Source organism: Berghia stephanieae, chromosome 7 (genome assembly GCF_034508935.2).
Source record: "Berghia stephanieae isolate SIO BIC M18660-M18661 chromosome 7, UCSD_Bste_1.3, whole genome shotgun sequence".
Classification (NCBI taxonomy): domain Eukaryota; kingdom Metazoa; phylum Mollusca; class Gastropoda; order Nudibranchia; family Aeolidiidae; genus Berghia; species Berghia stephanieae.
Window position 1 is genome coordinate 35,184,743 of NC_088366.1, and position 21,722 is coordinate 35,206,464.

General features: G+C 35.9%; 1 protein-coding gene across 1 annotated transcript; it reads right to left on the reverse strand.

Moving 5' to 3' along the window:
• Positions 1–227: 227 nt before the first annotated feature.
• On the reverse strand, positions 228–16,900 carry LOC144977149 (uncharacterized). Its single transcript, XM_078922010.1, has 6 exons — positions 15,794–16,900; positions 13,889–14,166; positions 10,987–11,175; positions 6,340–6,525; positions 1,739–1,955; positions 228–1,526 (listed from the first exon to the last, which is right to left on the reverse strand). Exons 1-6 carry the CDS (start codon positions 16,113–16,115, stop codon positions 1,330–1,332), a joined length of 1,389 nt encoding a protein of 462 aa, XP_078778136.1. The 5' UTR covers positions 16,116–16,900; the 3' UTR covers positions 228–1,329.
• Between the last annotated feature and the right edge of the window lie 4,822 nt (positions 16,901–21,722).

Here is a 21,722-nt window from a genome sequence, read left to right on the forward strand (position 1 = left end):
ATGTTAAGTGGAGGTATTATACTCAATATTGTTCCGGTGAGCTCGCTATATTATATTTGGGGTACTGAGTTATCTGAGGTTTCACACCTTGTCTAAGAAGGCTCTATCAATCCAAACAACCAAGTGATGGACAATGGCGTAAACTGACCAAAAAACAAAACAAAACAAAAACAAAAGCAAAAAAAAAAAAACAAAAAAAAAAAAAAAAAAAAAAAAGACAACCCCCCCCCAAAAAAAAAACCGAAACAAAAAAAAAAAAAACAACTTCTTTTTCACTTTGGCCGAAAAACTTTTACTTTAATCATATCGGGTTTGTGGTCCAGTGGTATGGCACTCGCGTTTGGACAGGTAGGACTCTTTTTCGAGTCTCGCAATGGCGGTAAGACATGAATTCTTGGAAAAGGCTCTTTTCTCAAGTTTTTCCATCGTACTCATGTGTAAAATGGGTACCTGGTCTGTAAAAAAAAATAGCATGTCTCGTTCCACAGTCAAGTGTTGCTTGGAACTTCTTGAAAAGCGTTTGAATACACTTACTGGATAGTCTGCTGTATAGAGGCTAATAAGTTCATACGCTAACTTAACTTCTTTTTATTTAAACGATCCCCAGTTGTCAAAATGCCAAAATTTGAGAGAATTTGAATTTGAAGTCTCCGACTTGAGATTGTCTGGTACTGCCGTGCTCTAAAAAAACCCCCCATTTTTTAAGAATGTTGGCCTGAAAACGCGCCCCACAAATATCGATTGATTAAATAAAATGATATTCATTTTGTCAAATCCTTTTACACTTTGAGACTAGCTACCTTGAAAATGTCATTGAGAGTTTTTGACAAAATGGGGGGTCATTTTAATCGACCGATATTTAAAGGACGAGTTTTCTGACCAAATTATTTTTTTTCAGTACGGCAGTATAAGATGAGGGTCTTCTTATTTGATCGATATTTGAAGTAAAAGGTTTCCGCCAATTTGAACAACAGTTCTTTTGTCAGTGTAAATCAGCTAGGTATTTACTGGACATTACATAAAATATCGGTTTTGTCTCAGCCTAAGATTTAAGGACGATACTGTCTTTCCCTCATTCAGGCCCATCAGTTACAACACCAGACTTCAGCTCCGATAAGACACGCACCACTCACTACTTGTGACTTGTCATTACACTTGCTGTAAGTAACGTAAAGGAATGGCATAATACAGTATTTACATAGTATGCTTGTGTAAAGCTGATGAAGTCTACACCTTGACAACCTCAGCACGCGTGTCTTCAAGTTATTGATTGATAAGGGAGCGCTAAAATTAAATGTTCGGATAAACTGTCTAATAATAATGTTATCATCAGCTGATTTTCCTGTAAGCTGACTGTGTGTAGTCCCACAGACCCGTCGAGATGAGCTCCTTGCAAATCTTTTCCCCTTCTTTAGACCTTTGGATGAGGGTTTTCTCTATGGCGTGCTCGGTTTTTGCAATGGCGATGGCACCGATAAAGTTGGACAGCGACATGAGGCCTCGGATGCCAATATTGACATCCATACCTGGAATTTAAAAGACGATAGGGTAAGAAAGGATTTTTTAAAAGGATTGGAAATCATGTCGGGATACGTAGGTGTATTATTAAAAGTAATAAAACAATACGAATTCTTTGTTTTTGGTGGTTATTGAAAAAATTTCTTGAAAAAGATCAACTATATATATTTTCCTATAAAATCAAAAAGGGAACAAAATTCGTTTGTATTTAATTACCTACCGGTATGTATATTGAAGGAGCGAGCGGCATCTCCCTCTACACACACAAACATGTTAGTACCGGGAAAATAAGCTGTGGTATCTATTCGCTGAGACAGTTTCACTTCGAAGAGTCTCGGGCTGAAACGTAGATGCTTCAGAGCCATCGGCTCGCTGAGACGGGGCTCACTCTCTGATTTGTACGTGTTGAAACACTTCAGAAATATATTGCGCATCATCTGTGAAAAAAGACAAACAGTTAAATCAAAATTTGTGGTAAAATCTGCAGTAGGTAGACTTGAAATTCGTATCGACAGACGACTAGATACATACTGAGGTCATAATATCATAATATTAGTGTTTAACACAGATACATTTAACTGAGCTCGGGTCATATCCTGTTTGTTTTAAATAACATTTACTATTGTTGATCAACTAAGAATTCCATGATTTAAATTGTAAACAAGAACAAATTAGCAGCCCTTGTGTTTTTAACACCTAGATATTATGAAATCGTGATTCCTAATACCCTCTCTCCGCGCCCCTACATCTTCATGTCGCACTTGCGTGAATTTCAACTCGATGATTTTAATCAGCCGAGGAGAAACAACGACACTAAACAAAATAACAAAACCATGATGATAATTATGATGATGATGGTGATGATGATGATGATGATGATGATAATGATGATGTTGTTGATGATGATAATAATAATAATAATAATAATAATAATAGTAATAATGATAATAATAATATAATAATAATAATTACTACTACTACTACTACTACTACTACTACTACTACTACTACTACTACTACTACTACTACTACTACTACTACTGCTACTACTACTACTAACTACTACTACTACTACTACTACTACTACTAGTAGTAGTAGTAGTAGTAGTAGTAGTAGTAGTAGTAGTAGTAGTAGTACTACTACTACTACTGCTACTACTACTACTACTACTATTAGTAGTAGTAGTAGTAGTAGTAGTAGTAGTAGTAGTAGTAGTAGTAGTAGTAGTAGTAGTAGTAGTAGTACAGTATGTAATAATAATTATAATAATAACGATGATGATGACTGTGGTGAAGATAATATAATAATAATAATAATAATAATAATAATAATAATAATAAAATAATAATAATAATAATAATAATAATAATAATAATAATAATAATAATAATAATAATAATATATATATATAAATAATAATAATAATAATAATAATATAATAATAATATAATAATAATAATAATAATAATAATAATAATAATAATAATAATAATAATAATAATAATTATCATGATGATGACTTTAATAATAACAATCTAAAACAAAAAAGGAATTCTAAAATAATAATAATAATAAAGCAAGTGTTATAATGTTGAAAGGACAAAGACGCCTTTACATGTCGACGATAACAGACTGGTCTATACAATGCTACAATAAAACCAATAAAGACAATAAATATCTCTGTGTTTCCTGGGATCAAGCCATTATTCTTGTTATTGTACACGAACCAATAAAACCATGTTCTAGGTGCATAAATATAATCTTATGCCTGGTTTATATCTCTCAAGAGACAACGTAATACATTTATTGCTTGTACTTGGGATGCCTCTAATGCCAGAGATACTCGAATCACTGTGGCTGTACATTTATTTCTCAATAAAATGACAATTAGGTAAATCGTAAAGTGAGATTCCACCCCAATTCTGACAATCATTCATTTACAATGCGGAGTAAAATGAAATCTTTCTAGGTGTAGTATTAGGAAAGATTTTTTTCTTTCTTGGTATTTTATAAAATGCTTTTGAAAATACATATGTATACATATATAAATACATATATATGCGTGCAATGCCCTTTATAAGGGCATCCAACAACAACACTGATTATGTAGGACGAGACATGCCATGACGCACGCTGGGCGCGATGATACACATTTTTTTTCGACAAGGATATTAATTTCTTCGTGCAGCATGAGGAAGAAAATTTGTTCCTCCTTGATTTTTGAAAAAAAATAAATTATGTGGGCTTTTCTAAGTAGCGCATAATCAACGTATTGTCTCCAAAGCCCTTTGCAAGGGTTCCCAAGCCGACAACAACACTGATAATGCTGGAGACATGGCGCACGTAGACGTAAGGAGCTATTTTATACGACATATACTTTTTCGACAGTTATTTCACTGTTTCCGACCAGGAACCTGGGCATGGTGAGAAAATGTACGTAAAGATTATTTTCTAAGGACTCAACTGTGAGATGCCAACAGTCGAACCTCAAAGCAATGATTTACGAGTCACAATCCAGTGTCATACCGCTAGACCACGAAGCCGAACAAAATTTACAACAAACCTCGTGATATTGCACAGCTTAATCGTAAACCAGATTATTAATAACTAATTCATTGAGTCCAGTGATTATGAATTAATTTTGGACAAAACTAAATAAAACAGTTATGGTGATTACCAGAATGGATTGCGACGAAAAGGATACTAAGTTGCTAGAAGCTGTGGACTGTCAAGATAATAATAATAATGTGTTTATGTTTTTATTGTTTATTTGTTGTTGTTTGTTCTTTGTTTGTTGTTGTTTGTTGAAGGGGTTTGAGACGAATCGTTCCGTGTTTGGTATCTTGTTCTTTTCGAAGTTGTTATTTTCATTTTTGTTTATTACATTATAGAATGAATAACGATAATCTCTAACCACAGAAAGTGTTCAATGTGATCGCATTGTGGGAACATTGAACCTGATTCCTCCTGCCATCAGACATTTTGTACCTCTCCTCTTAACGCGAGGGCAATAAAAAGTTGACTCATCCTAAATTCATTCACAATTTGGCTTCGATATTGTAGGCTTATACGATCTATTAAAAGTGGACAGATTTTTATTGTTCTTTTGAATTACAAAACTAGCAACACGACAAGACAGGGATGTGGAGTTTGTACAATTATTTGTCATACTCTCGATGAGTCAAACACGCCACTGGTGTAAGTTGTATTGAAAGGATTTGGTCACATGTAAAGGTTTGTCTGAGAATGAACTATTAAATTTTAAAGATCGTTTTTATAAATATTCATGTGCTTAATGAATGAAATGGGGAAACTGTTATGTACAAACGTTTGGTTCCTTTATAGTGTTGGAAAAAATAGAAAACGAGGAGAGAGTAATTATTTTTTAAAAATTAATTGAAATGTTTTCCAATGTGTTATATTTACAAAATAAACCCCTGAAATTAAATTCACGCTCTGACTTAATTGACGAAGACAAATAATGGCGTAGACTTTCAGAATTTCCCTTTTTAACGAAAAAGCACATCTTATACCTTTTCTGTCATATCACATTCATGTTCAGATCGAGATGTCAAATTCATCATCCGCCTCGCTGATAAAGGGAAAACCCGAAACGGTCACTTTTCTATTTTTGTCTTTGCCAATTAAGCTAAAGCGTAAATCCAATCTCTTGATTGTTAATTTGCAACTGTTATGTGTACCCGAAATGTACCGTGTTAAAAAAAGTAGTCCTTCAAAGCAATGAGGCCCATGGAGCCGGAGTTTATCCCTGTTTCTATAGTGTGAAACGGACAATAGCAATTGCTTGCCACTCTTTGGATAGAACGCTAGTCTATCGCAAAGTATTTTCCGCCAGATCTAAGAGACCCAGCTACCCGATCACTACTGGGTGGACAGTGGGGTCAGAAAAAATCTCGAGTGCACGCAGGATCAATCTCGGTTCCCTTGCGTGTGAAGCGAGTGCTCTACCAACTGAGCTATCAGGACCCATACAGTGTAAGGCAATTTTTTTTAATTTTTTTTTTTTATTTTTTTTTTTTTATGAAGCTGTTATATTCATTCTTGTACGCCCCAATACGTCGGAATAAGCATTATCTGGGATTATAATTTTAAGACCGTTATGCATCCAGATTAAAATAAAGCAAAAGTAAAAACCGAGGTGAGTTGTTTAACTTGACGCCACTCAAGATACAATTTCATTTTTTGGTTTGATCAGTATAGGAAATTGCATTGGCTTTAACATGTCATAATTTAAACTTAAAATCAATATTATTTTCCCCATCTGATCGTCAGTTTTGTAGTTTTGTGGTATAACAACCGCTCTCGATACCGGTAGGTCCAGGGTTCGAGCCCCGACTTTAGTGGCACAAAGTTGAGCCCTTAGAAAATGCCCTTTTCTCTCCTTCTCTCACCGCACTCGGGTGTAAATGGGTACCTGGGCGTAACAGCGCTGTCTCCACCGAAGAAGAACTGTATTATCGCCTTACAGGCGTAATAATGTCTCGTCCAACATGTTGAGTGTTGCTGTTGGCTGGGCTTTCTTGTTAAGCGCTTTGAGCACGTTTAGTGGATATTGCTCTTTGTAAAAACGTGCGTTTCTTTTCCTTTTTCTCAAGCGGTAGGTTATATAGATGAAATAATATTGATGTCACTCAGCTCTTACTGTTTGTATTTCAGCCATTTTGGTGATTACTTCTCACTGAATTAAATCAATCAGACTCTTAAGATTCAAGGTTACACACCGTTTTGTGCGTTGGTACGTTATATCAGGCGGATGTTGTGAGTATTTTACCAAAACGCATAGATTCAATAGCACTCACCGATCTGTCTAATACAGTACGGAGACATTTGATGAGCGGGGATTCACTCTTTGGGATGAGTAGACACATCAGTCGATGCTTGGACGTGCCGAATATTTTAAAACTGAATCCTTTGTAACCATCCGAGTCGTAGTTGTCCGATCCATAGGCGGTCAGGTCGAAGTGGAGGTTGTACACACGGCGCTCCTGTGGAGGATATCATTCGGAGGGTGATTGGGAGTGATGATGATGGTGATGATGATGATGATGATGCTGATGATGATGATGATGATGATGATGATGATGATGATGATGATGATGATGATGATGATGATGCCGATGATGATGATGATGATGATGATGAGGTGACGGGGTGACGATCATGATGATGATGATGATGATGATGATGATGATGATGATGGTGATGATGATAATGATGATGATAATGGCGATATTATCCTCGTTATTCTTTGACTCATAATTGAAACAATCTTTTCGTTGTTAGGTAATCTGAACAATACATCACAGACAACGTGCATTCATTTGCAGGTCTGCTATCCCAAATTGTCATGGTCTCATTGCTATAATGGAAATACTTTCAAACCAACACGATATATTGCTTATTTTAACCTTTTTAAAAATCAAACCCGCGATAGGACAGAGAAGTCGTGACGTCACACCGTCTACTTATCGGGTTCCTAATTCATTGGAAGTTTGTAACCAGTATTGAACAGGTTACAATTTAAATCATACCTATTTTAGTATAGGTAGTATGCGCTTGGCTAAGAAGCTCATAACATTGCCATCCGGAAGTATAATGGACCAACACACAAAACTGTGTGTATCCATGAACGTTATAGTCTGGTTAATACAGTTCAGTGAGCATAACTCATAAGCGCGGATGGCAAAAGACAATAACAAAGACCTGAGTGACGTCATTTTCGAACTATCTATAGGACAGATTTTTAGGATTATGGGCGTCAAAGAGCGAGGGTGGGTGATCTTTAGTGACAGACTAGAAAATAAGGTGCCACTCTGAAACCAGAAGATCAATTATGCAAGGTCCAGTCCTATGGAAGAGTGGTTTTACACTTCCAGTGAGTTTGGAACCAGTTTTCTTTTGAGCTTTGAGCTTTAAAAAATTCTTGAACTTTTATATAGCGCAATATCCACTAAACGAGTTCAAGGCGCTTTAGAAAGGGTCCCTGACCGAACACCGCACGTAACATGTAGAACGGGACATGACGCCAGTTGTTAGGCGTTAATATAATTTTTTTTCCCCGACAGAGACAACGCTGTTAACGGCCAGATTCTCATTTTACGCCTGAGTACGGTGAGAGAATGTGAGTAAAGAGTCTTTTCCAAGGACTCAACTATGCGCCGCGGGACTCGAATCCGAACCTTCCGATCCGAAGGCGATAGTCATACCATTAGACCACAATAAATAGCCGCACGAAAACTGACGCCGTGAAAGTGTTTATTATAAGTCAAACATTATAGAAGAAACGAAATTGACGTCACTTAGCTCTTTGATGTTGTTTACAGCCAGCCATTTTTATGAGTAGTTCTCACTTAATTGCATTCATCAGACTATAAACGTGTAAGGTTACTTATAGTTGTGTGTGTTAGTATGATATATCCGGCTGGCGGATTTAAAAAAAAACCTAAACGAATAGCATCAGTCACATACTGACAAGTAAACAACAGAGGATTAACTTTAATTGAAATTCTGACAATGAAAATAAAAATAAAAAATTGAAAAAACCGAAAGGGACATAGGAAAAAATACTGAGCATATCAATTTAAAAGTATACCTTAATATATTATTGCGGATTTCGATAGCTCAGTTGGTAGTACACTCGCTGGACACGCCAATGGTCTGGTATGGATCAGGGGTGTGTCGAATGTTATTATTTTTCTACTGACCATCCTGCCCACATAGCACTGACTTATGGGTTGGCATAGTTAGAACTCGGGAAAAGCACATTGCGATAGACTAGCGTCTTATACGAAGGATGGCAAGCAATTGCTATTGTCCGTTCAACGCAATAGATACCACTACAAACTCCAGCTCTATTGGACTAATGGCTCTGAAGGACCAAGACAGCTACTAAAAGGCAATGCTTCCTGACCTCCCATAGTGGGCAGGGAGGGGAGGCACTTACTGTGTCTTCTATCCCCCTATGTCTGTTTTCCAACTTGCTTTCTGTCTTTGTCTTGGAATGAGATTACTTGGTTTTGTCCTGGAAATGATATTTTTTCCTTGTAAATCATCTCTCTGTTATGCACTCTATTATGTTTACATATTATATATGATTTGTAAACATTTGAGTATGTTCCTCTTAGTGGGGACTTGTGCCTGTGTCTGGATGAGACTTTTAGGTGATCTCAAACTAAGTACACTGATAGAGTGCTTTTGGAATCTAAATCTGTTTCCTATTTGAATCAATTCCACTTTGTCTGCCTTATTCTTGGATCATTTAATTGTAATTCTAGAACTTTTAACTATCCCATTTTCCATTTTCTTCCTTTTTACTGGCACTGACCTTAATGTGTTGCAAGCGCCGTAAAACCCTTAAAAACAAAAACAAAAACAAAAACAAAAGGCAATGCTCATTGTCATTCGAATGAAAACAATAAATTGAAACGATGCACAAGAGAAAATTTATTCCTCTGACACTTCGATCAGATTTCCGTGAGCTTAGCAAAGTTATGCGGTACTTTGAAAAAACACGTTTTAAAATATTTTGACTTCCAGAAAGTCCTTGGTTTTAAAGTTTCTGACAATGTGAGAGTCATTTTAATCGATGAATGGTACTAGTTTTCTGGCCAAAATTCTTAAAAACGTGTTATTTTAAAGTAGAACAAAACTGATAATGGGCTTATTATTTTCTGGTATTTCCTCGTGTCCTTGTTCCAGGGAATTGGCTGTGGATTGGCGTGTCAAGGGTGTCCTACTCTGACGAAAACCTTTTTTCTTATTTTGGCCAAAAAAAAAAAAGTTTTCCCCTATACCGACCAATTACGATAACCCCAAACTTGCCAAAATTGACAAAAAGTCTCAACCCCCAGACTTCTTCCAAGAATTCTCTGATTTGAGACTTTTTGACAATTTTGGGAAGTTCAAGGTTATCTTACTCGATCGGTATTGAGAGTAAAAGTTTTCTGGCCAAAATAAATGTTTTGTAAAAGGGTGGAACAGTGCGGATTGTCCTGTCAGGGGATTCTATCTTCATTTCCTAATGACCCAATTTCTCCCTTTCCTGAAATAAACTAATAGAGAACAGGTCTGCCGTACTCTGACAGAACGCATTTTAAGACTTATTGTCTAGAAAACTCGTCCTTCAAATATCGATAGATTAAAACGACCCTTGACTTGTCAAATACTCTCAAACGTGGAACTTCTTTAGGAAGACCCAAGTTTGATAGTTTTTGACAACATGAGGGTCATTTTAACCAATCGATATTTCTGAACGACTAGTTTTCTGGCCAAAATTTTATAAACGTATTTTTTTTTCATTCTGCGGAACTGTTGTCCTCTCAATGTGTTCTATTTCATTGGCCTATTGGAATAATGGACATTGTCGATTCTTCTTCCTGTCAATAGTAACCAATTTGTACCCCCCCCCCCCGCCCCCCTCGCATTGTTATTTCTTCTTGGAAAAACCCAAGTGGCTCTATATTCTTTAAGGGGGATGGGTGTTGAAAGGGTTGGAGAAGCAATGCTAAAAAAATTGTCCAATTTTCTCAGGGCCACGTGTACAGATGTGTTGGAAATGTTCAGGAAGGATGGAAATAAATTGTTATTTTGTTTTGTAGACGGAAAAAGGCAGTAGCCATAGTGAAAAACAAATCTTTAAAAGCTTATGCCGTTTTAAATCTTTTGAACCATTTACCTCAAATGTTTATAAAAACATATTTTTAAAAAGGCTGTGAAGTTAGGACATTCAAATTTTTAAAGGTTAACTTCGTCTAATTATTAACCTGTTAACTGCCGTACACTGGAAAGACATTATTTAAAATTTGGCCAGATAAGTCATCCTTCAAATATCGATCGATTTAAATGACTTCACAAAGTCTCAGGTTTGAGAGTGTTTGCCCAGATGAGAATCATTCGACGAGTTTTCTGGATGTTTCAAATACGTGCATTTCTAGAGTAAGCAGTCAACTGCGACTACTGAAAATGAGCTATATATACTTGATAGATAATCATATTTTCCAAGATTGACCTTACGCATGATTTGTGAAACTATTACAATAAGTGAAAAACATCAGTGCGATTTAATGAAACTTGTAGAAAAAGAAAACATGATTTTAAAGGTTGCAGAGTCATATATTGTAATGGTATTTTGGCAAAGCGCACTTATTTACAAGGTTGATTGATACCTAAAGTGTTATGGGCTCGTGCAAGTAGGATTTTGGTAAAATATTACTAGCTATAGCTAAATAATAGATCGAGGTGGATTAAAGAAAAAAAAACATCTTTAAAAAGATATAAAAAAGGCTTTAACACTGCATTTTAAAATTGAAAATTATTGTCACCGCCATCTTAAACAATCAGTACAGACAGTAAAAATGACAATTATATCTAAAATCAATCTACAAATCGACATATCGATCAGCACAACGATAAAAATTCGATTCGTAACTGACACTTGATAACCGTACCGGAATAGGGACGACACATTCTTCCGGTCTTTCCAGGGCGGCGACAGCTCCGTAAGCCTTGCAGGGTTGTTGGACGAATTCGTCACTCAGACTGAGAATTCGGGCTGCCGAGCCGTTCGAGCCGTCGCAGACAATAACCAGCTTCCGGCCGCCAATGCTATCTGTTTCTCGTAGAATTTCTTTGGAAAACTGAAGAATAGAAAAATAAACACAAATACAAAAGATGTTAAATTTATAAATAGGGTAGGTCGCCCCAAATGTGTACGGTTTTTCTGTATCTCAAATTCTAACAGCTTTAACTGTGGACTGGTTTGACTGAACTCTCCACTGCTTGAGCAACTCAATTATTTGACGTCGGTTGATGTAAATAGATGTGAGATATTATCGTTTAAAATAGCTCAAAAAATGAAAATAAATGACAATACCCCCTGCCCAAACACCTACGCTCATGCCCCAAACTCGTACAGTATTAAGTTCATACTGTCAGATAGACTGATATATTTCCCTTCAAAAATTATGACAATGATGTGGTAGAATTTTATCTCTGGTTTATTTCAAAGGGCGAATGGTGTGGACGTTTCGGGCTTCCCCTTTATCAAACGACAGGACAGCAAGATTAGTCCCGCTGTAGAAGAAGCTCTACACTCAAAATATACTGTCCATACACAGCTGTCTACTGAAAAGAAATTATAATAGTAAAATAGGCTTCATTGTTCATCCTGCATGTCCAGCGTGACGAGGTTTTCAATCCCTTGTTGATATTTTGGTGGACATGGCAAGGCTTGCACAAATGCTCACAGTTTGAAATGAATGTAATCCTTTGGATACTTGGATTAACTGTTCGGAGTTGAAGTGAAGCATTTACGGATTTGGGGCTTGAGATAAAATTATGGCATGTCCCAACTCCAGACAAGAGAGAAAACAACCCGCTGAAAAGTCTTTTTGTTAATTGTACAAACAAAAATAAACACATATATAAATGACAATTTAACATCTTTGCTTATCATTATAACCATAATTATACATGAGTGAATATAAACAAAAATATTTGTACAGTGTTGGGTTTTTATAGTGGTGTAAACTGAAATATTGTGTGAAAAATGTGTACCAAATTCCTACACGATCGAGAGCTTCGTTTTTGACAATATTTTTCGGAAAAACTGTTAATAATAAGTGGCGTGAATATCAATTTTTGTGAAATTCAGGTTATTCAAAATTATAGAAAATTTCATTCACCGTAAAAATGAGAGGTAAAAACCAACATTAAACCGGCTGAGGCCACGGGTCACATTGAAATGTTATGAAATTACCATCAACGTGAAATAATATTACATAGTCGTTCAAATGCTTACACTAAACTGTGACAAATAATGTGACCCACTCAAAACAAAAAGTTCCTTCTAGATCATTACCTATGATCTTTTTCTGACGCCACCAAAGTTATTTGATCAAATTTTCATTACCTATGATCTTTTTCTGACGCCACCAAAATCATTTAACCAACGTTTCATTATAAATTCTAATGTGGAAGATTATTTACAGATTGAATTCACTCCACATAGGAAATAGAGAAGCTCGAACAATTAGAAGTTTTAAATCAAAGTTAAAATATTCCATGTGCGTATGAGGTGTGTATGTGTGTGTGTGTGTGTGTGTGTGTGTGTGTGTACGTATGTGTGTGTCAGAGGTTGTAAGTACAGTAAAATATTGTGGTTGTTTGTCTTGGTATTTATGTGTGTAGGAATTTAAAACGCATCGAGCAGTACTTGGTACTGGTGATACGTTAATGTTATCTATAATTATTGAATCGGAAGTGGGAATATCGATTCATCAAACGCGATATTTTATTTCAATCAGTGTAAATAAAATAGGCGTTATAATTTATTGAGCGATTATCACAATGATATCTGTCACGATATGCGTCATAAAATCGGGATTAAACGACTCGCCCACTTGGCTGGATACTCGAAAGAATAGATTTTTAAAAAAATCGATAGCCCAATAATTACCCAAAGATTATATCGAAAAAATCGATAAAGTTTGATCACGGCAGTGAATGTAATGACGTTAGCAGCTGGGTATAATTGACTTTTCCCTTTCATTCAGCAGGGGGTTGTTTTTTTACCGCAACAGCCGTTGTTGTGATGAGGAGAATTTTTTGAGTTTAGGGGTAAATTACATATTGGACTAAATTGAATGACAGTGGGCCTCAATTATGTTAAGCTGAAATATTGGAGAAACATTGTAAAACCCGATCTTCTTTTTGTTTGTCGGAGTTTGACGGTTCTTGTGTCACTTTTACGACATACCAGTGCCATCGAAAGGATCATAATGAGGAAGTAAAATGATAGAGACATACATCAGGTAGTTGAGTGCCAAATAGAAAGTACAATTGCTGAGAATGAGTTCAAACAACAAACAAGCAGCCAAAAAACAAAAACAACAACAAACGAGCAACTAAACAAAAACAAATAAAAAAATCAAAACAAATAAAAGGGACCAAAACAAAACAAACACAAGAAACAAACAAACAAAAATAAACATACAAACAAAGACAAAACAGAACAAAAGTTGACACAAGAGTAATTTGTGAGTGCATCTACGACCACAGAAAAGTCCATCCTAGTCGAAGGCACACGATTCCCGCCAAGAAAAACCCACTCCTATTGTTATGATATATAAATAACAAACAATAGCAGAGATGTCACATGGGTACATAGATATACATACATATTACGGAAGAAAAATACCAATAGCTTATTAGAATGTTTCCTCTTCAGAAAGAAAAATGGTCAAGGCCAGAACAAAAGTAAATATTGATAATAATGTTAATTATCTAATCAATCCGCCCATCCCTTATTCGTTTTTTAAAAATTCAATAATAATGATCAATTTAACTGACCTTCACACCCAAATGGACGTCTACGGGTATCCCTAGCCTGTGGACCAAGCTAAGGACATATTCTTGGAAGACACCGAGCCTGGTGAAAAAACAGCCACAATCCCAGCAACCCTCCATGTTATCGAAATCCACTCCAAGCCGCTTCAAGAAATGGACCGTCCGGACATCAAAGGCAAGCTGGTAAGGTTTAGCCAGGAGGGAGTATCGAGTGAGCTCTTCGTAGAGGTGAATCCTGGACACCCGACCGCATTTGGCTGCTATAAGCAGTGACGTCAGTCCTGTGTCAAAATAATGAAGGGAAAAGTGTGGAGTTGATATTCAAAATCCTGCTAAGTCACGTTCAGCTAGAAAATAAGCTTAAACATCAATCTATTGTGCTTTCAAATAACCAGGGAATAGCTAACTTTTAAAAACTCAGGGTATTGTTCCATGATCCATAAAGCCAAGAAAACAAGTCTTTTCCTCTTTTAGTCGATAAATAAATAAGATAACAATTGTTTTTTGAATGATTAAAAAGAGACTTAGCAGGTATTGAAAGTCAAATATTAATTTCAATAAACTAAATTTTAAGTATTAATGTGCCAAAATATAGTTCCTGCAGTACTCCTGGATAGAATCAAAGTAATTTATCAAAGCAAAAGAACATAAAAGAACATCGTGAACATTGTCAAAGCATCCATTTCTGGAGTTTTATCCTAGAAGGCCGCATTTAACTTTTCCAAACTGTACATTGAAATCAAAAACTGACATTTATTTCGACACTCATAATTTCGAGACAAGTTTTAAACAGATGTATGATATTGTATGAAACAATATCGTTAGATGTTAGATTAAACGAATACGTGGACTATCAAAAACTCAAACTGTTTTCTTTTTAAATGTGTGTTTCAATTTGTTTACAGACACTGGGGCTGTTATTTGTCTCGTCGCAGTTTTAGTGGCTCTTTTCCATGTCCTATTTCAGGACTTAAAAATGGAAGTGCCGCTGTTATATACTTGAATGATTTATAAGGGCATCAAACTTAATTTTAGACATTACAAACACGCCTTATACGAGTAAGTTAAATGCCCGCGTAAAGATAATGGCAACATTTTTTCAACACATGATCTAAGACGATCGCTATCGACAAGCAATGTATCCAAAATACAGTGAACTTTTCAAATCTAAAAAACTTGGAGCGTTTCTAAAACGGACTTCAGTAAAGTCGCTTTTTTACATTCGTTATGAAGCCCATCAAGATGTGGTAAATTTCAAAACATTGCAAAATCAATACTCTAATTGGTTAAAAAATGAACCTGGGGATTATGATCTCCTTGAGGGTAAACCAATGAAACACGATTAAGGAATTGATTAAACGATCTTGTCTATTCAGATTATGTGCAGCTTTGTTGGTATATTAATATGCCACTCGGCTTGCGGTCTAAAGACCGAGCGAAAGTTCGAATCCTGCCTCGGCGGCGCAAAGTTGGACCCCTGGAATATGCTCTTTACTCACAATATTGAGATGTTAAAAATTATTGCAGAGAAAAGAATGTCTAATAATGTCTTATAGGCTGTATATCTCGTCCGACATGATCAGTGTTGCTGTTGGCATAAGGTCCCTTGAAAAGTGCCAAAGTAAAGTATTGCAATTCTCATCATCTATAGAATCTCGTAGAACAAAACACTAGTTTGATGCGGATGTGACCGATCGTCCAAAAAATGTTAGAAATGTCGGAGTAAATTAAAATTACAGATATGGAATTTGACTGGAAAGAAATGAGGAAAGTGACTTTCGTTTCTCAAATTGAAATAAAATATTCTTATTCTAATCATCATGAGTTTTGATTCATTTTTCTCATTAGCTCATGACGAATATCGACGCAGAGGTTGGAGATTGAAAGGAAAGAAATCTGTAATCTTACCGGTAGGTCCTGACCCCACGATGACTACTGAGATACGCGCATGCCTCTTCCGGAAGTTGTCTAGAAAAGTCTTAGTACAAATGAAGCCCGTTATAACGAGGGCGGATATTAGGAGTTGTGGCACGATGAAGGCTGAAGAATCAACGATGAGCAGATTGGGCGTGCCTTCTTGAATGTTTGATTGACAGGATGCCATGTTGATGTCCGGTTTTTGTAGGGACTGGTCGTGGAATGAGGGTTGACGGTTGATGAGATAGTGGTGTTGGATTAAAGGTGATGGCGATGACGATGTGTCCACGTTGGTAGATATGTTGGTAATCATTAGAGAGTTATAGCAGCTGATATGCGCTTCACGTATTGTACAACGTCGTGTTTGACAACACGAAAGGATAGGCAGTGAATGATGAGGGCGTTGTTAAGTGAGGTACGTGGGCCAAGCTGACGGTATGATGCATTCAACGAATAGCTGGTTTAGAATGGGACACAGTGAATTTTACACTAATTAAAAGAAAGTCGTAGCAGTCTATGAGTGACAATATGCATCACGGTATATTTTTTTTTTACAATAGGATGAACAGCGAGATCGTTTTTGGAGAGTATGTCCAAGGCCAGAAGATGTATAAGGCTGACGTCATCAATCACTCATCGTGTGTCATGGTTGTTATTATAGGTAAACAGATGTATTGAAGAATAGTAGGATTTTACAGTTGACAGTAGACAGCAATCATTACATTGTTGATATATACAATAACATTTTAGGGTGCCTAGTGTGTTTTAAGGGATTGTGATAGAATATTCCAATTAACGCCATAACTGTTGTGTTATTAGGGCATCAAGATAGAACCGTTGATAGGAACGTGTGTGTAAATAGATTGGAAGAGCTTGTGCCATTTTGAATTGACGAAAAATAAAGTTTATTGCGTTGTATTGCAGATCGTGTCATTCAAGCGATGCTCTAATAGGTATGTAGCCATGAAGCCTGAAATTCTGTTCCCTTTCTTCTTTACAATTCTTTACACGGTTGTTATCCATAAAAGTTGAATATCATTTATCCAACGGCGCCGAGTCAGCGGAACTGGTGTGAGATCCCAAGAATATGGAAATAACAGATCTGAAAATAAATGGAGGAAAATAAGGATGTGAGTTGTAATAAATAGTGAGCTGCTTGAATCTGTGGATTTGAAAAAAAAATATCAATTGATACAAATGTATGTAGCAGCTTAAACATAACCAGGAATGTTTCTTCAACTCCCAATAATTTGGAATGAATTTTTACGCAGCTTTTCAGGCTTATGTATGGTTTTAACTGTTATGCTTGTGTTGGCTGATGAAGGTGCTAAGCTTGAAATGTTCATAAATACGAAGTGTTCTTTTCTGAAGCTGTTATATTCATCTTTTTTTTTTGACATTATTTTTGGACATGTTTTGTAAATCCGAATAAACCAGAAAGAGGCATATCTGTGGTTTGATAGACACTCAAGTGACATTATAAGCTCTGTCATCAAAGTCAAGCGGCATTGAGCTTAATCACTGACGGGAAGTTAGACAGTAAGCACATATTTATGTGACCCAACGTTTGAAAGCGGTATTATGTCGGGATGAACGAGGTAAGGGAATTTAAATCAAATATAAAACGAGGCTTATTTCTCTTTGCCATGATGGAACATGAATACTATTTCTTGTATTGCAAATAATTCAAAGGCTCCATCTCTCATTTCAGGGTCCGAGTCAGTCAATCGTACATCTTTAATATTCAATTCCATATAGTAACGTGTATCGCTATTACATCTACAATGAAATATTCTCAAGCGATTTAAAATGACAACAAATAACAAAATTGTAGAACTACATTAAACGGAGAGAGTGGTGCTATTTATAAATAGACTAACTAAACTTGGGCTTTCATGTAGCGCAATATCCACTAAACGTGCTCAAAGCGCTTTACAGGGGGTCAACAGCAACACGTAACAACTAGAACCAGATATGATGCCTATAAGCCGATATTACACTTTTTCCCCGACAAAGACAACGCTGTTGACGATCAGGTACTCATTTTACACCGGAGTATGGTGAGAGAGTATAAGAAAAGAGCCTTTTCCCAAGACTCAACTATGCGCCGAGCGAGGCTCAAACCCAGGACCTTCTGATCCGAAAGCGAGTGACATACCACAAGACCACATAGCCGCACAAATAGACTAGTATCTTATCTTGACGACACAACAAGGACGAGAGACGCATGCGCACAACCAACATGACGTTCTCTCTCTAATAACTTTTCCGCCGGTGACGTCACAGACTATGGGTGACGTCCAATCAAGGGACGCTACTCTTCCGCTAATCTCATTCCCTATAATCCATTGCTTTATACCGACAACAACTTAGTGGAAACGTTGATGTCATGGCTGTCTGAAAAGTACTTAGAGATTTGAAATTATGTAGGAGTTAGGGATTGATTAATGAGGGAGTTGTTGCGAGACCTGGACGACTGTGATGAAAAGAGGAAAATAGATTGCAGTCATTTTCGATCAAGTCATAAGTCATTATCTGGTTAATTCTAATTGGGCAACTTGTCATCATCACGAATATGGCATCTAATGGGGTATTGAGTTACCATGGCAATATACATTTATCCTTAAATGTATATGGTCCTTACTCGTTGATCAGTTATATCATACAAAACACAAGTGTAGATTTGGTGGGGATATTTAATAAATAAATGATCCTATTTTAAAGATTAAGTAAAAATCCCGTTATTCATCCCAAAAGGAAGTTTGTCTTTAAGGTCCATCTCGACAACAACAACAAAAAAGACTCAACACACTCGTGATAACTAAGGGGTCAGCGGCAGTGCATCGCCACACAATATGGGCAAACTTTGTTGCTCAATGAAATATATAGATGCGGATAACAGGGTTTGAACTGAATCGCCCACGTGAAAGTGCAATGCCTTAAATTCTCTGCCATCTCGCGTTTGGTTTACGTTCTTTACGCACAAAGTCGAGTTTTTGGAGAAGTTTCATATTGTCTTATCTCACTCAGGTCTAAAATGAGTACCTGGCCGATGCTATTATTGCAAAAGCGCCTTATAGGCGTCATGTCTTGTCCTACAGATTAATTGTTGCTATTGCCTTGGCACCACTTTGAGCACATTAATCGATATTGCACTATCTATAAAAGCTCTAGTTTGTCGTTTAATTTTACTAACTTCTTTACTATAGTAGGTAATCTTTCTGGATTTGCAGGTCTTCCTTGGTAAGAGAGCTTTCAAGACTATTGCTTTTTACTACATATATGTATGTATATATATATATATATATATTATATATATATATATATATATATATATATATAAATATATATGTATATATATATATATATATATATATATATATATATATATATACACATATATATATATATAAATCTACAGAGAATGTACCAAGTTACACAGTCAACGTTGTTTACCAATCTGCCCTCATTAAATGATGGTGGGTACAATATCGAATGAAAATAGTTCTTTCCCCGCGAAATTGCGGGCTTCTTACTAGTATATATATATATATATATATATATATATATATATATATATATATATATATATATTATACACTCACACTCACACACACACACACACACACACACACACATATATATATATATATAATATATATATATATATATATATATATATATAAATATAAATAAAATTTCTCATTCGGTCTATAATTTTATCATATTTAAACTTTAAGTCACACAAATCTAAGGAAGTTCTTGTTGCTGAATATAAACTTTACATCTCAATTCAATTTATCTCATGGATAGAAAATCTCAAAAAGTAGAATTATCGACTTAACGAGTTTTGGAAAACCGATCTTCATATGTATATTATTCTAATCTTTCCTTATAAGATAAATACTGTATTGCATAAATCTTGTTGGTAGCTCTCCTCTGTACACTTTCAATACTAATAGATTGTCTTTTATATAATGGGCTCCAGATGCAATTTCTGTATTCTAGAATTGGTCGAACGAGCAAATACAAAAATATGGGTTCATCAAGACTTATAAATGTTCTAGACCTATATATTATTCCCATCATTCTGTTTGCACGGCTTACACAATTATCAATATGTACATCAACATTTTAAAAAATGAATCAAAAGTAACTCCCACATCCTTTTCATAAGGCACAACGAAAAGTAGATGTGAAATAAATAATTATGACATGGATTATTTTTTCCTATATGTAATACTTTACATTTCGAAACATTAAAATCAAAATGCCATGTTGTAGACCATTTGAAAATTGAAAATATATCATTTTGTAGATTGTCATGATGCTCAGTTGTACTATACATCTTCGTATCGTCTGCAAACAGTTTACAGGCTGGATTTATACCACACGGTAAATCATTTATCTATAAAAGAAATAAAACTGGTCCCAATTCACTTCCTTGGGTACACCGCTAATGACATTCTTAAAATCCGAACCCACCCCACTGCCATGGACATATCAGTATTAAATGCCCCAAAGAAAAAACAAACAATTAAACAAACTATCAAAGAAATAAACAAACCCAACCTATCAAATTATATTATGTTGTATTAAATGGGTCGCCGAAAGGAAATTCTAAAAATACAAAATTTGAATGTTTTGCAATGTAACAAGTTTCGATTTATTCTCCACCCAGTTTCATGTTTGTGGCTTCTAATTCAATGTTCAGAAAATGCTTCATCCCAACATAAAAACCACTTTGAGCCGATGGATGACAACTATTGTTGTTTTTTCCGGGGATGGTCTCTGTCTTGTAAAAACTGACATTTCACAGACTGATCACACCTCCTTTAAAGATTGACTTTCGATGTCACTCTTGGCCGTTCCCATTTAAACTAGTTAACTGCCGTACTCTGGAAAGACACGTATTAACATTTGGTCAGAAAACTCGTCCTTCAAATATTGATCGATTTAAATGACCCTCATCTTGGCAAAAACTCTCAAATCTGGGACCTCGCGAGGTCACATATTTGAGAGGGTTATTTTTTCCAAGATGAGATCATTTAAATCGTTTTATATTTAAGGACGAGTTTTTTGGCCAAAATTTTAAAGACGTGCCTTTCCATAGCTCGACAGTTAACAGGTAAACAGCGGGTTGGGTTGGTTAATTACCTCTGGTACAAAAGACAACAGAACGTCTCAGACTATTATAAAGACCACACTGTTGAACAATGATGAAACACTTTTCCTTTTTGGATAGAACTCTTTTACTTTCACATCGATTTATAAAAATGGGACAATAATTAAGAATTAATCAAAATAGAAAAGTGTTTTGTCCTAGTGCCACTTCATATCACCATGTACTCATTTAAACGTGATAAGATTTGTTTTGTTTTTGTTTTTAAGTGTTTTACGGCACTTGCAACACATTAAGGTCATATCAGCGCCAGTAAAAAGGAAGAAATGGGATAGTAAAAAGTTCTAGAATTACAATTAAAGCATCCAAGAAAAAGTGAGACAAAGGGGAACTAGGAACAAATAGAGATCAGATGTAGATTCCAAGAGCACACCATCAATGTACTTAGTTTGAGATCACCAATAAGTCTCATCTGGACACAAGCACGGCCCCCACTAAGAGGAAAACACTCAAATGCTTACATTATAAATTATAACAAATATAATAATACATAACAGAGAGATGAGTTACAAGGAAAAACATTTCATCTCCAATACAATAACTATGCATTCAACTGTTTCCCGACCAGGGCCAGGACAAAGACAGAATGCAAGTTGGAAAACAGATATAGGGGGGGGGGGGGTAGAAGACACAATAAGTACCTCCCTGCCCACTATGGGAGGTAGGAACCCCACCCAGGAACGTGATAAGACATAATTGCTGATCTCATGTGCCTCAGGTAGAAGTGTTATAATCATT